The sequence below is a fragment of the Geospiza fortis genome, unplaced genomic scaffold (genome assembly GCF_000277835.1).
Source record: "Geospiza fortis unplaced genomic scaffold, GeoFor_1.0 scaffold27, whole genome shotgun sequence".
In the NCBI taxonomy this organism is placed as follows: Eukaryota; Metazoa; Chordata; class Aves; order Passeriformes; family Thraupidae; genus Geospiza; species Geospiza fortis.
In genome coordinates, this window is record NW_005054329.1 from 6,010,751 (window position 1) to 6,025,860 (window position 15,110).

A 15,110-nucleotide genomic window follows, 5' to 3' on the forward strand; every position below is an offset into this window, starting at 1 on the left:
ATAGCATTATGGGCTGCTTTAGTTAATAGGATCCAGCTTCTGAGGCCTGGGAGATCCTCACCCAAATTTTTCATTTTGGGTAAAATGGACCAGTGTTGCATTCCACTGTTTTACTGCTTAAAGCATATTTATTTTGTATTTATTTGAACAGAGTTATTTCAGACTATTTTTATAGGTTTGTTTAAATATTGTTACTGTGCTTGTATTTCTCCTGTTTTAAAAAGTTCTCTATTAGTTCTTTTGCATCACACAGCTGAGTCGTGGGGAGGGATGCTAAAATCACTCATGTACCTTCCCTCTGGGGCTTGAACTGCCTTTCCCACGTCTGGGTTTGTTGCTGGAGGACCTCAGCCCAGAGAAATTCTGTAGCAAGAAGCCATAGGAGAGAAGGGAGCAGAAGCTTGGGGAGAGGGTGCACTGTGAGGCTTGCCTTAGCTTGGAATGGCCTCTGTGCACGGCAGAAAGGCTTTGGGGGGGATGGCTAAAGGTGGGAAGTGGAAGGTCTGTGGATGTTGGATGTCACAACAGTTAATTAAGAGAGCTTGGGGGAGTTTTGAGGTAAGGGGGGAAGAGAGAAATCTCAGGGACTAAAGACAATACACATTTCCAGAGAGATGGAAGGAAACTTGCACTTGGACACGAGCTGCTACAGTTGTGCTTCAAGGCTGAATCAGCAGCCCCTGCTGCTGAGCCAGTGCTCATCACGTGCAGGAGGACACTGTGGAGATGTGTGTGAGAAATTGGAAAAGGATTTGCTAGCACTCAAACAGCTGCTTTATTTGTGACAGATTTTGGTGGTTCATGGAGAGTCTCCCACGTGAGACTCTGCCTTCACTTTCAGTGCTGTAGCCACGTGGAAATCTAACCAACAATGGATTAGTGATATGATTTTTTTTTCCACCCCCCTCTTCCTAAGACCTAAATTCTGCAGTGGCTCCTTCCTACCAGTGTGGCCTAATGAGAATATGAATATCAGAATGCAAAAATCAATGCAAAATGACAACCATCTTTGTAGCTGTAACCACAAATTGTTATAATGCAAATCTAACTCGGATTCTTCATGTAGGGAACAGTCTGCTAATAAAGGTCTGATAAAGAGATACCATGTCTCCATCTCTTGCTCTGTGGCTTATTGGTGCTCTTTGGGGCCAGACTCTTCCTGGGTAATTCTCACCAAGGACACTGACAGTGGGAAGGATTCTCACTGGGAGGACCTGGGAGACCAGAATTCTTAAAAACAAAGCCAGCCAAGATCAAGGCTGATGATAGTGGTGATGAGTCAGGGATGTTCAGACTCTGTTTACCTGTCTGGGTATTGCTGGACTTTGCTCACCTCTGCAGTATCCACAACACTCTGTTTAGAGAAGTGAATTTCCCAGAAAAAACTGAAAGCTCTGCAGTCCAATTATCCCCTTGAAAGAACCTGGCTTATACCATTTCCCAAATAAAGGCTTTTTGTGCAAGTTTTTTCATGAAAACACAGCCAGGAGCTGCCCTTGAGGGTCATTCAGGAGCCACAGCTGGTAGTGCAAGTGGACTCTGATTTGGTTAACAAAACTTGCTCTGGGGGCCAGACTGGCTTTGTTTGTTCCTTATGTCTCCTACTGTAATTCAAGGCTTTTATTCAGCTATAAATCTTCTCATAAAGTCTGGGTTTTTGTGATCTGAGCCACAGCTCTCCAGCGGTGTCAGCTGAGATGGATCCTTGAACTGCAGCCCTGTAGGCTGCTGCCAGCATCCCCTCAGCCCCCCTGCCCTCTGGAGAGGTGGGGAGTTGTGTTTCACATCACAAGCTGATAAAGAGGTGGGTGAAGCAAGGGCTGGCTGGGTACCTGTGCCTCAAGACCTGGAGGGAATAGGCTGAACTTATTTTTTTATCCTGCAGAAAAGCAATCTCAGGGAGAACCTTCTCTACAATTCCCTGACACAGGAGGGTGCAGTCAGGTGGGGGTCAGGTTCTGCTCCCAGGGAACAAGGGACAGCAGGAGATTTTTGCTAGAGCAGTCTCACCAAAGGCTTAGCACTGCAATTCTGCCTGGTAAAGGCAGCTGGACAGAGACAGAGCACCCTGGAGCTCCAGAGGGAGTCACAGAGCTCACTGCAGCCTTCCCTCTGGCTTCTCTCATTTTCTTCCTTTTTAAGGAAGAGAGATATTTTCAGTGCTTAATTAAGAGCTGAGACTGAATTACTCCCCAGACATGCAGCAGCAGTCTCCTGTTACACTTGCCCATTTTACAATGGCAGGGATGGTGCTGACCACGCTTTGGGGCTGGGATAAGGGCTGTATCAGGAGCCTGATGAGTGCAGGGGTGTGCTGGAGGCATGGACAGCAATGTCATCCTTGGCACTTCTCATCTCCAGGGTGTTGAGCTTGCTGAGGAATGTGAAATTGTGACATTTTCTCTGAAAACTAAAAATCCAGGCTGGGTTGAGTTCACACCCCTTCCCTCTGGCAGGAGGATCATTTCTCAGTGTCAGACATGGTGTGCAAACCAAGCTCTGGATGGACATTACATTATCAGGGAGAACTTGCCTGGTCCAGAGCCTTTGGGCAGGAACATCTGTCCCAACTGGCAGTCAAGCTGCTGTCAGGAGAACTGGGTGATCCCTTTTAGCTAAACCCCCTTTTCCTCAGGCTGCACAGTTCCAGCTCAGTTTCCACCTTCTCTACATCCCAGTTACCCCTGAAATGCTTCTTTAAAATAGTCAATGATTGCCCTCTCCTGGCTGGTCTCTCTTACTGCTGCACTGCAGCGCTGCTTTTTGGCAGAGCACTTTTCCAAGCTCAGTGGGAAGCTCCAGGCTTGACTCTCCCAGCTCCTGGCTGGATGACACACAAAGTGAATTGGGTGCTCGTTCTCTTTTTGCAAACCCCACTTCTCAACTCCTCAGAACCTTCTTCTCTCAAACAACTGGCACCAAATAGTATCTGATTTGAAGGAAACGTTTATTGCCCTGCGTGGGGTCAGTTCCCTGCCCTCCCAGGCCAGGGGGTGCCTGGGGCAGGGGATGCTCAGGCTGCAGCCACGGGCTTTGGGCGGGGGCTGTTGATGCCTTCAGCTGCTTTCACTTGACACACGTCCTGCAAAAACAACAAACACAGGGTAAGTGAATCTGCCAAGCTGCCAGCAACAGAGAGTTTACTCCAGAAAGAAGTATTTTCCTCTCCCCTTTTAGCTGATTATGTCCAAGGGGACTTCCCTGTGCTGGCCCAGGCACAGACAATGCTTGCCCAGGCACTCAGCTCCTGCTGGTGCCATTCTCCATGCCTGTGGCGGAAAGAGGAAAAAGCTTCTGGGGCAAAGCTGGGCTATGTGTGCTCTGGAGGAAAGGGAGAACTCAGACTTTGGGGGAAATAAGTGAAAAGCTTGTGCTGCTCAGGCACTCAGCATAGGTTAAGTTCTGTTAATGCCTGCAGCTGACAGGGGTTTTTGTGAGTCTGCTCCTGTGCTCTGCTCACATCCACCTCCTTCAGCCTGATCACAAAGGGCAGCAAAAAGTTTTCTGTGGTTGTTTAGCTGTTTTTTTTACTCCTCAGGTGCAGTGGCTTACTTTGGCCAGTAACTGCCAACCCCAATTGTACCAGAGCTTGTAAGCACAGACACTCCTGGCTAATTCCCCTCATTTTGGCCAAATTTAAATGTGATCCAGAGGCTGCAACCACACAGTTCACAGCTGTGTGCAGTTAATGTAGAGGAGCTGGGCTCTGCCTTTCAGGTGCTGCTCGTTTGCTAAATTGGAGAGGAGACCTGCCCCAGGTGCAGCCCCATTCCCAGGGTTCCACCCTCTGTCTCTGTCCTCTGTTCCCCTGAACCCGTGGGGCAGTTTCAAAAGCAGCTTTTAAGGCTGGAGAAGTGCTGGGGACAATGATGGATCCAGCCTGGTGGCTTGGAGTGGGGTTTTAGGCACCTCTGAAAACTCAGCCTGCTGATGTGGGTGAGCAGGTGACCAGGACAGAGCAGCAAAGGTAAGATGTTCTTCACCTTCACTTTGCAAACAGGAGCCCCTGTCAAGCTGGCTCAGGGTCTGGGTTATTTGCAGGATAAAATGTCTTAAATCAGGTGGCAGAGGTGAGAACTGGACCTGGTTAATGTTGTGGTGGAAAACCTGAAGAGTAAAATCCTTGGGGCCTCCTGCCCTTTCTGCAGCTTCTGGGGACAACTGGTCCTTGCTATGGGGCAAACCCGGGGGTTTCAAGGCACCATCAGTAACTTCAGGGCAAAAATCCCTTGCCTATTCCCCCTGGCAGGGGTGGGCAGGCTATCACCAGGGCTCCCAGAGGAGATGCTCAGGTGCAGACATTCACTTTGGGGATGCTATTTCAAACTTCAGCTGAAGCAAGCCTGTGATGATTTAATCCTCTAAATAATTTCCAACACCTTGAAAATGTGTGTCTGAGAGGCCAGTTTGGCAGCTGGGGGTGCAGCTGGGCTCCTGCAGCCCTGCCCGGAGGTGGCTTTGGGGGTTTTGGTGTCCCAGGGTGCTCAGTACCGTTTTCCAGGGCGCGTACACGATCTGCTCCGCCCTCAGCCCCAGGCACTCGGCGTGCTGCTCGAATTCCTCCCGCTCTGCTGTGCTTATGCTCAGGTTCCTGGCTGGAGAAGGATTTGTCAGGCGTTAGATACGGACTGGTGGCCTCAGCACAGCCCTTTGTGTCGCTGTCCTTGCTGCCCCCCTTCCCCAGCAGTGCTTGCAGTGGATGTGCTCTGTGTGGGGGTCTCTCACCCCCACAGTGAACCCACCTGAACAAAACCAACCCTGGGCATCACTCCTTTAACCCTCTCCCAAAAAACTCGGGTCCTGCATGGTTAAAGGGGGGTTGCAGGATGGTTTGATACTCCTGGGGTGTCAGGAGAGACCAAGGTGGAATATGGAGGCTGTTTTCTACATGTGTCTTCAAAATCTCTCAAGCAACTGCTTTGCAGCCTGGCAAGGTGATGGGGAGCCTTACCAGGGTCAAAACTGCTGCTTTATGGGTTTGTGGTTAAATCTGATCAGCCTTAGCACTGCAAAGCCACGTGCTCTGCCCTGGCAGGTAAGTACTGAAACGTCATGGTCGGCTTGAAAATGTTGAGATTTTACAATGATATCGATGCTGAATTGTATTTGCTTCCTGTTCTTTGAATATTTATGCTGTAAGTGGGTTTGGTCTTTAACTTGCTTTTCCTGCTCTGCCAAGAGATGTGGGGTTTAATGGGGTTTGCAAATCCCATGACTGGCGGGGTGTTGGTCTCAGGAAAGTCACTGACTGCTGGTGACACCGAGCTGCTGTATGGCTTTAGCTGATAACTTTGTGTGGGTGGCTGGGTGTGCCATGATAGCTTTAAATGACTTTAGGATGGAGTTTCATACCGTAGAGATACTGCCCCAAATAGGTCCTTTCCCTCTGCATTTGGTACTGGATGAGTAAAAGGTTTTCAGAGCTCACGTTCATCAGCATCCCCTCAGTCTGCTGGGTCATGGCTTGGAGAGAACAGACACACAGAGAACACAATAACTCAGATTTGCAGTGCTGCAGCAGCAATAAACTCCAGCCTAGGTGTGGCAATGTCAGTACTCCCTGGGATTCAGCCTGCAGTAGCTGGTGAGGAAAAATGTCCTGAAATGGGGTGATTTTTTTGGCTCTTGCTTTATAGAAATTGCATTTCTTAAAAATGGGGCAGGGATGTGAAGAAGCCGAAGTCCCCCAGCTCCTGTCCTGCTGTTGGAATGTGCTGAGTGATGGGGTGTGTTGGGACTCAGGGTGTGAGGGGTCAGTGCAAATGTGTCCCAGGGGGCTGCAATTCCCACCCCAGACTGGCTCACCCCACTTCCTCAGCAAGGAGGAAGAACTCGGAACAAGAGGCTTCGTTAATTCCCGAAACCTGCCCTGGGTGTTCCGTCCTGCCCCCAGGGGATTGTGAAATGACTTCACAAACAGGATGCTGCTCTCCTGCAGGGATGGGAGCAGGCTGGCTCCTGGCACAGCGTTGCTCTGTGGTTTAATGTGGCTGGATAGCAGGGCTGTGATCCCTGGGCTGCCCCAGGAGCAGGACTTCTGAGTTTCTTCATCTGTTCATTTCTAAAATAGTAACGTTCTGGATGCTGTTATATAGGAACCATAATGTTAGGACAGTATTTTTTTTCTTATTTTTGTGAGCAATCTGTTTTGTTTTGCTTAAAGCTAACAAAGTTATTAATTTCTTTAAAGCATAAAAACCTGTATCAAATTACCTTCATCTCTGTGGTTTCTGACACAAAGTGCTTACCTGAAAGCATAAAGCAGCTGTGCCTACATTTATGGATATCAGAAAGGCCAGTAAGACATAAAAGCGAAGTTACAACACCAATACTAGTAAGGCTAATATCTAAAATTACTACAATAGCAAATAAATGAGCAGTAGAACCAACTGATCCCTGTGTTATTTGCTATTGTAGTAATCTAAAATTACTACAATAGCAAATAAATAAGCAGTAAAACCAACTGATCCCTGTGTTAGCCTCACAGTATCCTTAACAGGATTTCCACCTTGCAATCCCATCAGGTATCACACTTCTGGGCTGAGTCCCCCTATCCCCTTTATTCCCGGTGCCCCCGGGTTTGGAGCCCACCGGGGCTTCAAACAGGCAGAGACTCTGGAATAAAATACATCAGATAATGTAAAACAGGGAAATGGGCCCTTTGTGTGTCTCAATCCTTGTGAAACCGTGGGCTGGGTGTTAACCCCTTCCGTGCCACTCACCGTTCTTCACCAGCGTGGCGTTACCGGCAATGACTTCCAGGTAGGTGAGGTTGTTGGTAAAACATTGGTCCCCCCTGGAGAGAGAGGGAAAGGGGGTGATGCCGTTGTGTGGAAGGAGCAGCAAAGCCCCAGCCCTGCCCCGGGCACCTGCCACCTCCTCCTCAGGGTTAATTTCTCTCGCTGTTAAAATCAAGGCGTTTCTCTCCCTCCAGTGGCAGCTCATGGTCTCAGCCTTGCCATTGCTCCCCCACCCCTTGGTGGTCAGACGTTTTCCACCCTGAAATAACTGAAACCTCAAAGTGCTGCTTGTGTTGGCACAGAAAAATTCATCCCCTGAAATTCTGCCCCTGTGGGGGAAACAGCTTTTGGTGCCTGGCAGGGTCAGCAGCCACGGCACAGGGACTTGTGGAAAGTTCTCCTTCCCTGGAAAGGTCTTCTCCTTGCCTGCGTGGCTTGGTGCCTGTGAGACCTCTGTGCCCTACAAAACTTGTCTAAACCCGTTTGGTCTGTTGAAATAAACGAGGAAATAAAGGGGATGAGGGAGAGGGTGCACAGAGCAGGCAGGGGCGACTCCTTTTGGAGAAACCAATCTGGAACCGGGCTCGCATCTCGTGCTGGAAGATTTTCGGGCTGCAGCAGGGAGGGGATGGGTTCAGGGCACGGGGACCGCATCTTACACGGCCACGAAGTGGCTGATGAGCAGGTCCTGCCCGCCGGGCCCGGGCTCCAGGCGCAGCAAGGCGTGGTCGATGAGCAGCATCTCCACTTGGTGCCGGGGGAACTGGGCAGCCCCTGCCACGTACAGCCAGGTCCCCGGCAGCTGTGGGGAGAGCGGGGACAGGTGGGTTTGCAGGAGAAACCCTGAGATTTCCACCCTCCCCGGAGCAAAATTGATATTCTCGGATATTCCGCCAGGGCTCTTGCGTTGGCAGCGATAAGGTGAAATATTTGCAAATGAACCGGGGGAAAAAAATAGCTGGGTGTGGGGGTTGGGAAAGGTGCTGGCACCGAGAGGACAGCCCGGCTTTGCCGCGGGAGATTTGCACCCAAAAATACCCAGCCCACCCGCCTTGTTTCGAGGTCACTGCTGGAAACCCGAGAAAACTGGGTCATTCCAGGTGTTTTGGACACCAAACGCTTCCCGTTTGCTGCAGGTGTTTCACCGACGGCGCCTCGGCAGATGCGCTGGACGAGCAGAGGGCACACGGCGGGGCTGTGCCCTTTCCCGGGGGCACACGGCGGGGCTGTGCCCTTTCCCCCGGCTAAGCAGAGCCCCCCAGGCTGGCAGCAGGCGGGCACAGCCCCAGCCCCGCGGTTCTCTCCTACCTTGGAGGCCGTGATGCCGTCCGGGCGCTGCGCTCCGCAGGGCAGCGCGTCCGCGGGCAGCAGCGCTGCCAGCCCCAGGATGGCCACGAGCGCCGCCGGATCTGCCCCTGTGTCGCAAGCCGTGCCCGGGATGAGCCTCGGGCTTGGCGCTCGCCCCGGCCGGGATGGGGCTGCTGTAGGAGCGGGCTGCTGGTTATTGTAAATCAGTAACCTGGTTATTGTGAATCGATAAGCTGGTTATTGTGAATCAAAGGCCACTCCGATGAAGGGGAGAGAGAATGATGCATCTGACTCCATCATCAGATGGCTAATTAATTACTTTATTATGCTATACTATGTGCATTGTATCTAAACTGAACCTGCCTGCACTCACCCTTGCTGACAGCTGCTCACACTGTACTCACCATCTCGGATTCTCTCATGTCTGTCCCGTGACAGTCCCAACACACACTCTTCTTGGCCCTGATAGGCCAAGGGAACAAAACATCCTCACTTTGGGTAAACTATCTCCATATTGCATTCTACTTTAGCAAGCGAGGTAAGAATTGTGTTTTCCTCCTTCTCGGCTTGTCTCACAGCTTCTCTCTGTTCAGAGGGTATGTGAATACCACAGCTGGTGATGCAGTTACTGCATGTAAAACTTCAACCTGCCCTAAATCTGCCCATTTTCCCTGTGAGCAGCTGCTGTAGTCACCTCTTGCTCTGCTGTTGAGGTGTGCAGCCCCTCCCAGTGCTGGTTTGGCTGCGGACCCCCTTCCCAGTCTCAGGCAAAGCCCAAGGGTGTCACAGACATATTTTATGAAAAATCCTTTTGCCAGGATCTTTCCTCCTGAGAAGCTGAGAAGCTTCAGCTTCTCCATGTTTTGCTGCTTTGGAATGTGATTTGGAGAATTGTTTACCCAGCGTGTGAAATTGTTTTTACTTGATGAACAATGACAGCCACCTGTGTCGAGGCTGGGAGCAGTCACAAGATTTTATTGTCATTCCTTTCTATTCCTTTCAAGCCTTCTGATGGAATACTTTCTTCTATTATTTTAGTATAGTTTTAACATATAGTTTTCTTTTAATATAATATATATCATAAAATAATTAATCAGCCTTCTGAAACAAGGAGTCAAGATTCTCGTCTCTTCCCTTGTTACCTGCAATTCCACACAAAGGGGCTTTGGAGAGAAGGTGCTTTTGCTGTCCTTGCCAAAACTGGCTTTAAAAGCGGTGTTTAGGGGCCTCAGGGGTCACCCCTGTCCTGTGGGACACATCCCCAGTGCAGCTCCTGCCCCTCCCTGTCCTGCTGCTGTCCCTGTGGGGTCAGACAGGCAGGTCCTGTTTCTCTTGCATTTGGTGTCAGCAGAGCCTCCCTGAGCACTTTGGTCTGGCTCTGGGAGATGGTTTTTCCCATTCTCTCCCCTTTCCCCTCCTCAGGGACACCTGGGGCTGGGCAGGGAGCAGGGTGTCCCAGAGGAGATGGAGCAGGAGCAGCCAGTGGGTGAAACACAGGAGTTTATTTTGGGCTCAGCTGAGAACAGTGAAACTGGCTGTTTAATCCAGGAGGAAAAACCAAAACGTGGATAGGATAAATAGGATAAGAGGTTCTGAGGCTGTGCTGAGCCTGGAGGAGGATGAGGATGGAGCAGCTGACCCGGTCCATGGGGTTACCCCAGCTGAGGATCTGCATTGTCTTCACCCCTGGGCAGGGGGCAGGCATGCTGGGGGAGAGAGGAGATATCAGCTCCTGGGGCTCACCCCAGCACCCCTGGGAATGGCTGGGGCAGGGGGCTGGAGGGGGAGTGGGGGGAATGGCCGTGTGGGGGACTAAACTCCCATTCCCCCAGAGCCCCATCCCAGCTGGGAACAGAGCCCGGCCTGGGGCTCAGCCACCCCAGGAGGGGTTTGTACCTCTGTGGAAGCGTAGAACACCTCCTGCTCAGTGAAGCCCAGGCACTGCAGGTGGGCTTTGAACTCCTCCATGTGCTCCTTGCTCACATTGGGTGTCCTTGCTGTCAGAGAAATGGAAAGGGAGAGAAGGAAATGGAGCTTTAGGGTTGCTTTGCCCCTGGGTGATCTCTGTAGTGCAGATGGGGAGCTCACTGCCTGTCCCCATCTTTCCCCTCTCTGCACCAGGGGAAAAGGGGATTATTGCCCTGCTTGTGAGGACTGGAGATGTCCCTGCCCCTTGATCTGTCCCTGGGGAAAGCATCTGCTCACCTGAGAGACTCAGATTTGGGGAGTCAATGTTGATGTGGTTCAGGATCAGCAGGTCTTTGTCACTTTGGATCAGTCTGGCAGTGGAAGCCACCCCCTTATCATCAACTGGAAGGGATGGAGAGAGTGAGATTTCCCCACTGGTGAGCATCCACCTCATGCTGAGCCTCATCACCTTCCATCCTTGCCACTCATCCCAGTGGGGACCACTCTGGTCCCACAGTGCTGCCATAGATGTGCTGGGTGGTGGAAGAAATTTTTTTTCCCCTACCTCCAAACATGATTTTAGGTGTAAAAGGTTCAGGATGCCACATACTGGGGGGCAGAAGCAGGAGGGTTCAAGGGCTGGCTGAGTCCCCCATCCCCATTCCCACCCCGTTATCCCATCCCACCCCGTTATCCCACCTCACCCTGTTATCCCATCCCCATGATCCCATCCCCATCCCACCCCATTATCCCATCATCCCATTATCCCATCCCACCCCATTATTGCGTTATCCCATTCCATCCCACCCCACCCCATTATCCCATTCCCATCCCCATTCCCATTCCCACCCTGTTATCCCATCCCATCCCCATGATCCCATCCCCATCCCACCCCATTATCCCATTATTCCATCCCACCCCATTATTGCATTATCCCATCCCCATCCCATTCCATCCCATCCCCATCTCATCACCATCCCACCCCATTATCCCACCCCATTATCCCATCCCATTCCCATCCCAGTGGATCTTTACCATGCACCAGGGTGGAGTTCTCCTGGGAGACCTGGATCTTGCTGAAGTTCCTCACCACACAGGTCTCATTCCTGTGGGGCAGAGAGGTCAGAGGGAGCAAACACCCCCCGGCTTGCCCCAACCAAACCTGAGGGATTTGGAACATGAGCAGGACTGCAGAGCTTCAATAAATGAGGCACAGCTGCTCTCCAGCCCTGAATTGGTGGGGTGTCTCAGCCCAGAGGGTGGAAATGCCCCTGGGGATGGGGGAGCCAGATCAGGGCATGAATCCCTGTCCTTACATCCTTATGATTTCAGTGATGTTGAGCTCGTCCTCGTGGCTGCCAGGAGAGAAGGAAAAAGCCTCAAACGTCACTGCTCTCAGCTCTGCCAGGTGAGGGGGGTACCTGGAGGCACCAGCGATGTAGAACCACTGCCCCAGGAGCTGCAGAGGGGAGCAGAGAGGGGAAGGTTGGAGGGGCTGTGCCGGGTTCACCCCCAGGCACCCCGTAAGGGAAAGCAGAGGCCGTGTCCAGTGTCCCAGGCCAGGAGCAGGTGTGGGGTAGGATCCAGGCTTGGTGAGGCCCTCTGGGCTTTGTCCCCTTTCTGTTAAGGCACTGCTCCAGCTCCCAGGCTGGCCAGTTCTCTCTGCAGTAGTATTTTTCCTGCTCCAGGCCAGGCTGTCATTGCTTTCCTCCCATTAAAAGCTCCCGAGGGATTCAATTCTGTTTATGCAGTGAAGAGTTTGCAGATGGAGACTCCTGACCTGAGCCACCACCACTTGAAGGACTTAAAACAGAGTGGTGAGGCATTGGGATGGTGCTGGCCAGCCTGGTTTGCTGGGAGATGGAAGCAGGACCCCCCAACAGTGCCTGGTCATGAGATTATGGGTGCAGAGCTGCAAGGCTTCACCCCTTCCCTGTGCAGCAGCCTGGGTTTTTTAGGAAAACAAGCATGGACAGGCAATGAGATAAACACTGAGCTGCCAGTGGTTATCCCATGACCTCCTCCTGTGTCCACAAGGGCTGGGGGCTGACAGGAAAGGAGGGGATGGTGCCTTGGCTGAGGCAGGGCTTACCTGAGGGACGGTGGTGCTGTTGAAGGTGACGGGGACGAGCGGGGCGCAGCTCTGGGGCTCGGTGGCCAGGGCCAGGGGCAGCCCCAGAAGGAGGGTGAGGGTGGCCAACATCTCCTGGCTGTGCAGGAGGATGCTCCTGCTCCGCCAGCTCAGCTCTGTCCCTTATATAGGGCTGCCAGCAAGGCTGGACATCCCCAGCACCAACGTCCCTGTTCCGCTGCTGGGCTGTTTGCTCACGCATGAAGCAACAGCAGGTGGAGGAAATCCAGCTTGCAAAATTTTGGATTTCTCCAGCACAAAAGGAGGAAACAGCCCCCCCTTGCCCCAGCCTAATGCTTCCCCAGTGCAGGCTTTTGTTCTCAGAAACTGCAATTAATTTTGTGGGTGCCTGGCAAAGTGCTCGGCAGCTTCAGGTGTGTTTGGAGACCTTGGGGACACCGAGGGCAGCAGGACATGGCATTCCCTCACAGGGCAAAGGAACCCTCGTGGAGATGGCTGGCTGGCAGCTCTGAGAGCTTTGGTCCACACTCACCTGGGGGCACACGGGGCTGCTCAGGTGTGCCCTTGGGAGGGCAGGTGCCATGGGGGAGTCCATGGGGGTGTTCCTTGGCCAAGAGGCAGGGAACCCCTCAGTGCAGTGGGCTCTGACCTTTTTATAAACCATGAATTAGGCTCAGACCTTTTAAAAACCATAAATTACAACTTCTTTAAATGCAGCACCTCCCTGTCTAACAGCGCCGTGCAGCTCCTCTAATGTTGGCATCGTAATTAAGCGTGGTGATTAATTAATGAATTAAACGTGGTTGCCTTCACCCTGCCCTCTGCAGCTGCTCCAGGACAGCGGCTCGGGGGGGACAATCACCCAGCCGGGCTGCGGGGCAGCCCCAGCCCGGCGGTGCCGGGAAGGGCCGAGCGGGGCTGGCCAGACGCGGCTCTGCCCCGGCCAAGGCAGCTCCGCTGCTTTTTGTCCCCCCCAAAACCAGGATTTTTTTTTCCTTTTTCTTCCTTCTTTCCATTTTCTGCCCGCTTTTTTTTGCCCCCTCCCCCTGCTCTTGCCCTCGTCTTTCCCCTTTTCTCTCCCTTAGTTTCCCCCTCCTCCTTTCCCCCCACCCCAACTTTCTCCTTTCCTTTCCTTTCCTTTCCTTTCCTTTCCTTTCCTTTCCTTTCCTTTCCTTTCCTTTCCTTTCCTTTCCTTTCCCTTTCCCTTTCCTTTCCTTTCCCTTTCCTTTCCCTTTCCCTTCCCTTTCCCTTCCCTTTCCCCTCCATTTTTCCCCCTTCCCCCCCACTTTTCCCCCCTTTATTCCCCCTTTTCCCCTTTTCTTCTTTTCCCCCCTCCTCTTGCTCCCCAGCACTGTGGCAGGATGGGGACAGGGATGTGTCACAGCAGTTGGGTGCCAAGGGGATCCCAATTTTGTGCATTTGGCATCAAAGGAAGGTTTGGGGTGTGGGTTTTGCTCCTTGGGGGAACCCCTGGGACATGGGGTGTTTCTGCACCTCTTGCTCACCTAGTTTCTTATGAAGAGAACAAAAAAACCAAACCATTCCAGTCCTGTTCTGTTGCCTCAGTTTTAAATATTTATTTAAAGTTAAAAAAAAAAAAGGAAAAAGAAAAGGAGGAAAAAAAGCTTTAAGGAGAACAAATGGTAACTGCAGCCTTGAGAAAACACAAAGTCAATGGCATGGGATGAGAAATGGAGGGATCTGGAGTATGGGGGGTTGCAGGGGGGCAGTGAGTGATGGGTGGTGGTGATTCTGGCCTGGGGATGAGGTATTTCTGGCAGGGGCTGCGTGGAGGGCGAGGTATTAGGGACAGATCCTGTTAACCTTTTCTGATGGTGATTGGGAACCAACCAGCAGGCAGTAGTGACAAAACAAACAAACAAAAAAAAAATACACAAAGAGAGACTCACAGATAATTTTTTTTCCCCTCAAAAAAATAAAATCCATAGTCCATATGAGACATGAAAACTCCAAACAGGCACTGAAGAGTTTCTGATACAGTACAGCTCTGATTACATCAATATTATTCCTTATATAGAATTAAAGATTACCATAATTATCCTCTTTAAAAAAAAATCCTCCAAATTTACATATAGAGACTAAATTTCTACAAAACTTAACAGAACAAAACCCTTGCAAGCTTGGCTGGGTTCTGAAACAAGGTACCATCATGTCAGTCTTGACAGAGGGGCTGAGGGAAGAGTTGCAGAGCTGGGTTTGAACGTGAGCTTAGTCCAGGGAGTCTTGTGGGCAACTCAGGACAGCCCAACTCAACCAACTCCAAAGGAGCTCTCTGAGGCTCAACACTTCCACATGAGCTGTGTCCCTCACTCCCCTCCCAAAGCAGTGAAGTGCTGATGAACAAAAAAAACAACAAAAAAGCAAATTTGCTTGTAAATTATCCCGTAAGTGATGCCGGCTGTGGTGTGAGTTGTGTTATTGACACCCATGGCCACTGAAGGATCCCTTTTAAGGTGGCTGTTTCTCTGATTTAACTGTAGAACATAATCTCCTCTCTTCCCAGAGAGATGATTCTATGGGGCTTGTTTTTGTTTTTTGGGTCTGTGGCAAGACATTGTAGCACCTTCACAACCTTAAATAAAGTCATATATATATAAAATAACACACTTTTTTAAGAGCACCAGAGATTTCACAGTGAGAGGTAGAAACAAATCAGATGAGCCCATTCCCTCTCTCTATTTTAGCACCAATCTCTTCCCCTCTGCTCTTTCCATTCCCCCTTCCTTGCTTCCTGACTCTCCCCCTACTCCAACACCACACCTTGAGAGGGAGTCTTGATTAAACTCATGGAAGGAGGAACTTGGCTTTTTTTTTTCTTTTTTTTTTCCTTTTTCTTTCTGCTTTAAATAATATAATATATATATTTTGTTTCTTCTAATATTGCACATCAAAATGCTTCCTGTACACAGAGCAGCCAGATTCACCTTGCAGCTCCGCCTGGGAGACCTGATGCAGCACGTGGCTGTCCAGAAGGCAACAAGCTCTGAGAGGGAAGCTCTATTTTTTTTTAAAACATTTTTTTTTTCCAATGAGAAAAACAT

General features: G+C 51.0%; 2 protein-coding genes across 2 annotated transcripts; both read right to left on the reverse strand.

Moving 5' to 3' along the window:
* Positions 1 to 2,928: 2,928 nt before the first annotated feature.
* Positions 2,929 to 8,455, reverse strand: LOC102036983 (alpha-1-acid glycoprotein-like). Its single transcript, XM_014307135.2, has 7 exons — positions 8,442 to 8,455; positions 8,049 to 8,259; positions 7,400 to 7,542; positions 6,723 to 6,796; positions 5,353 to 5,463; positions 4,492 to 4,595; positions 2,929 to 3,082 (listed from the first exon to the last, which is right to left on the reverse strand). The coding sequence occupies exons 1-7, from the start codon at positions 8,453 to 8,455 to the stop codon at positions 3,014 to 3,016; spliced, it is 726 nt and encodes a 241-aa protein (XP_014162610.2). The 3' UTR covers positions 2,929 to 3,013.
* A 1,245-nt stretch (positions 8,456 to 9,700) lies between these two features.
* LOC102034842 (alpha-1-acid glycoprotein 1) lies at positions 9,701 to 12,159 on the reverse strand. The gene is made up of 6 exons (XM_005421330.1): positions 12,049 to 12,159; positions 11,273 to 11,415; positions 10,992 to 11,062; positions 10,254 to 10,358; positions 9,945 to 10,045; positions 9,701 to 9,754 (listed from the first exon to the last, which is right to left on the reverse strand). The coding sequence occupies exons 1-6, from the start codon at positions 12,157 to 12,159 to the stop codon at positions 9,701 to 9,703; spliced, it is 585 nt and encodes a 194-aa protein (XP_005421387.1).
* Between the last annotated feature and the right edge of the window lie 2,951 nt (positions 12,160 to 15,110).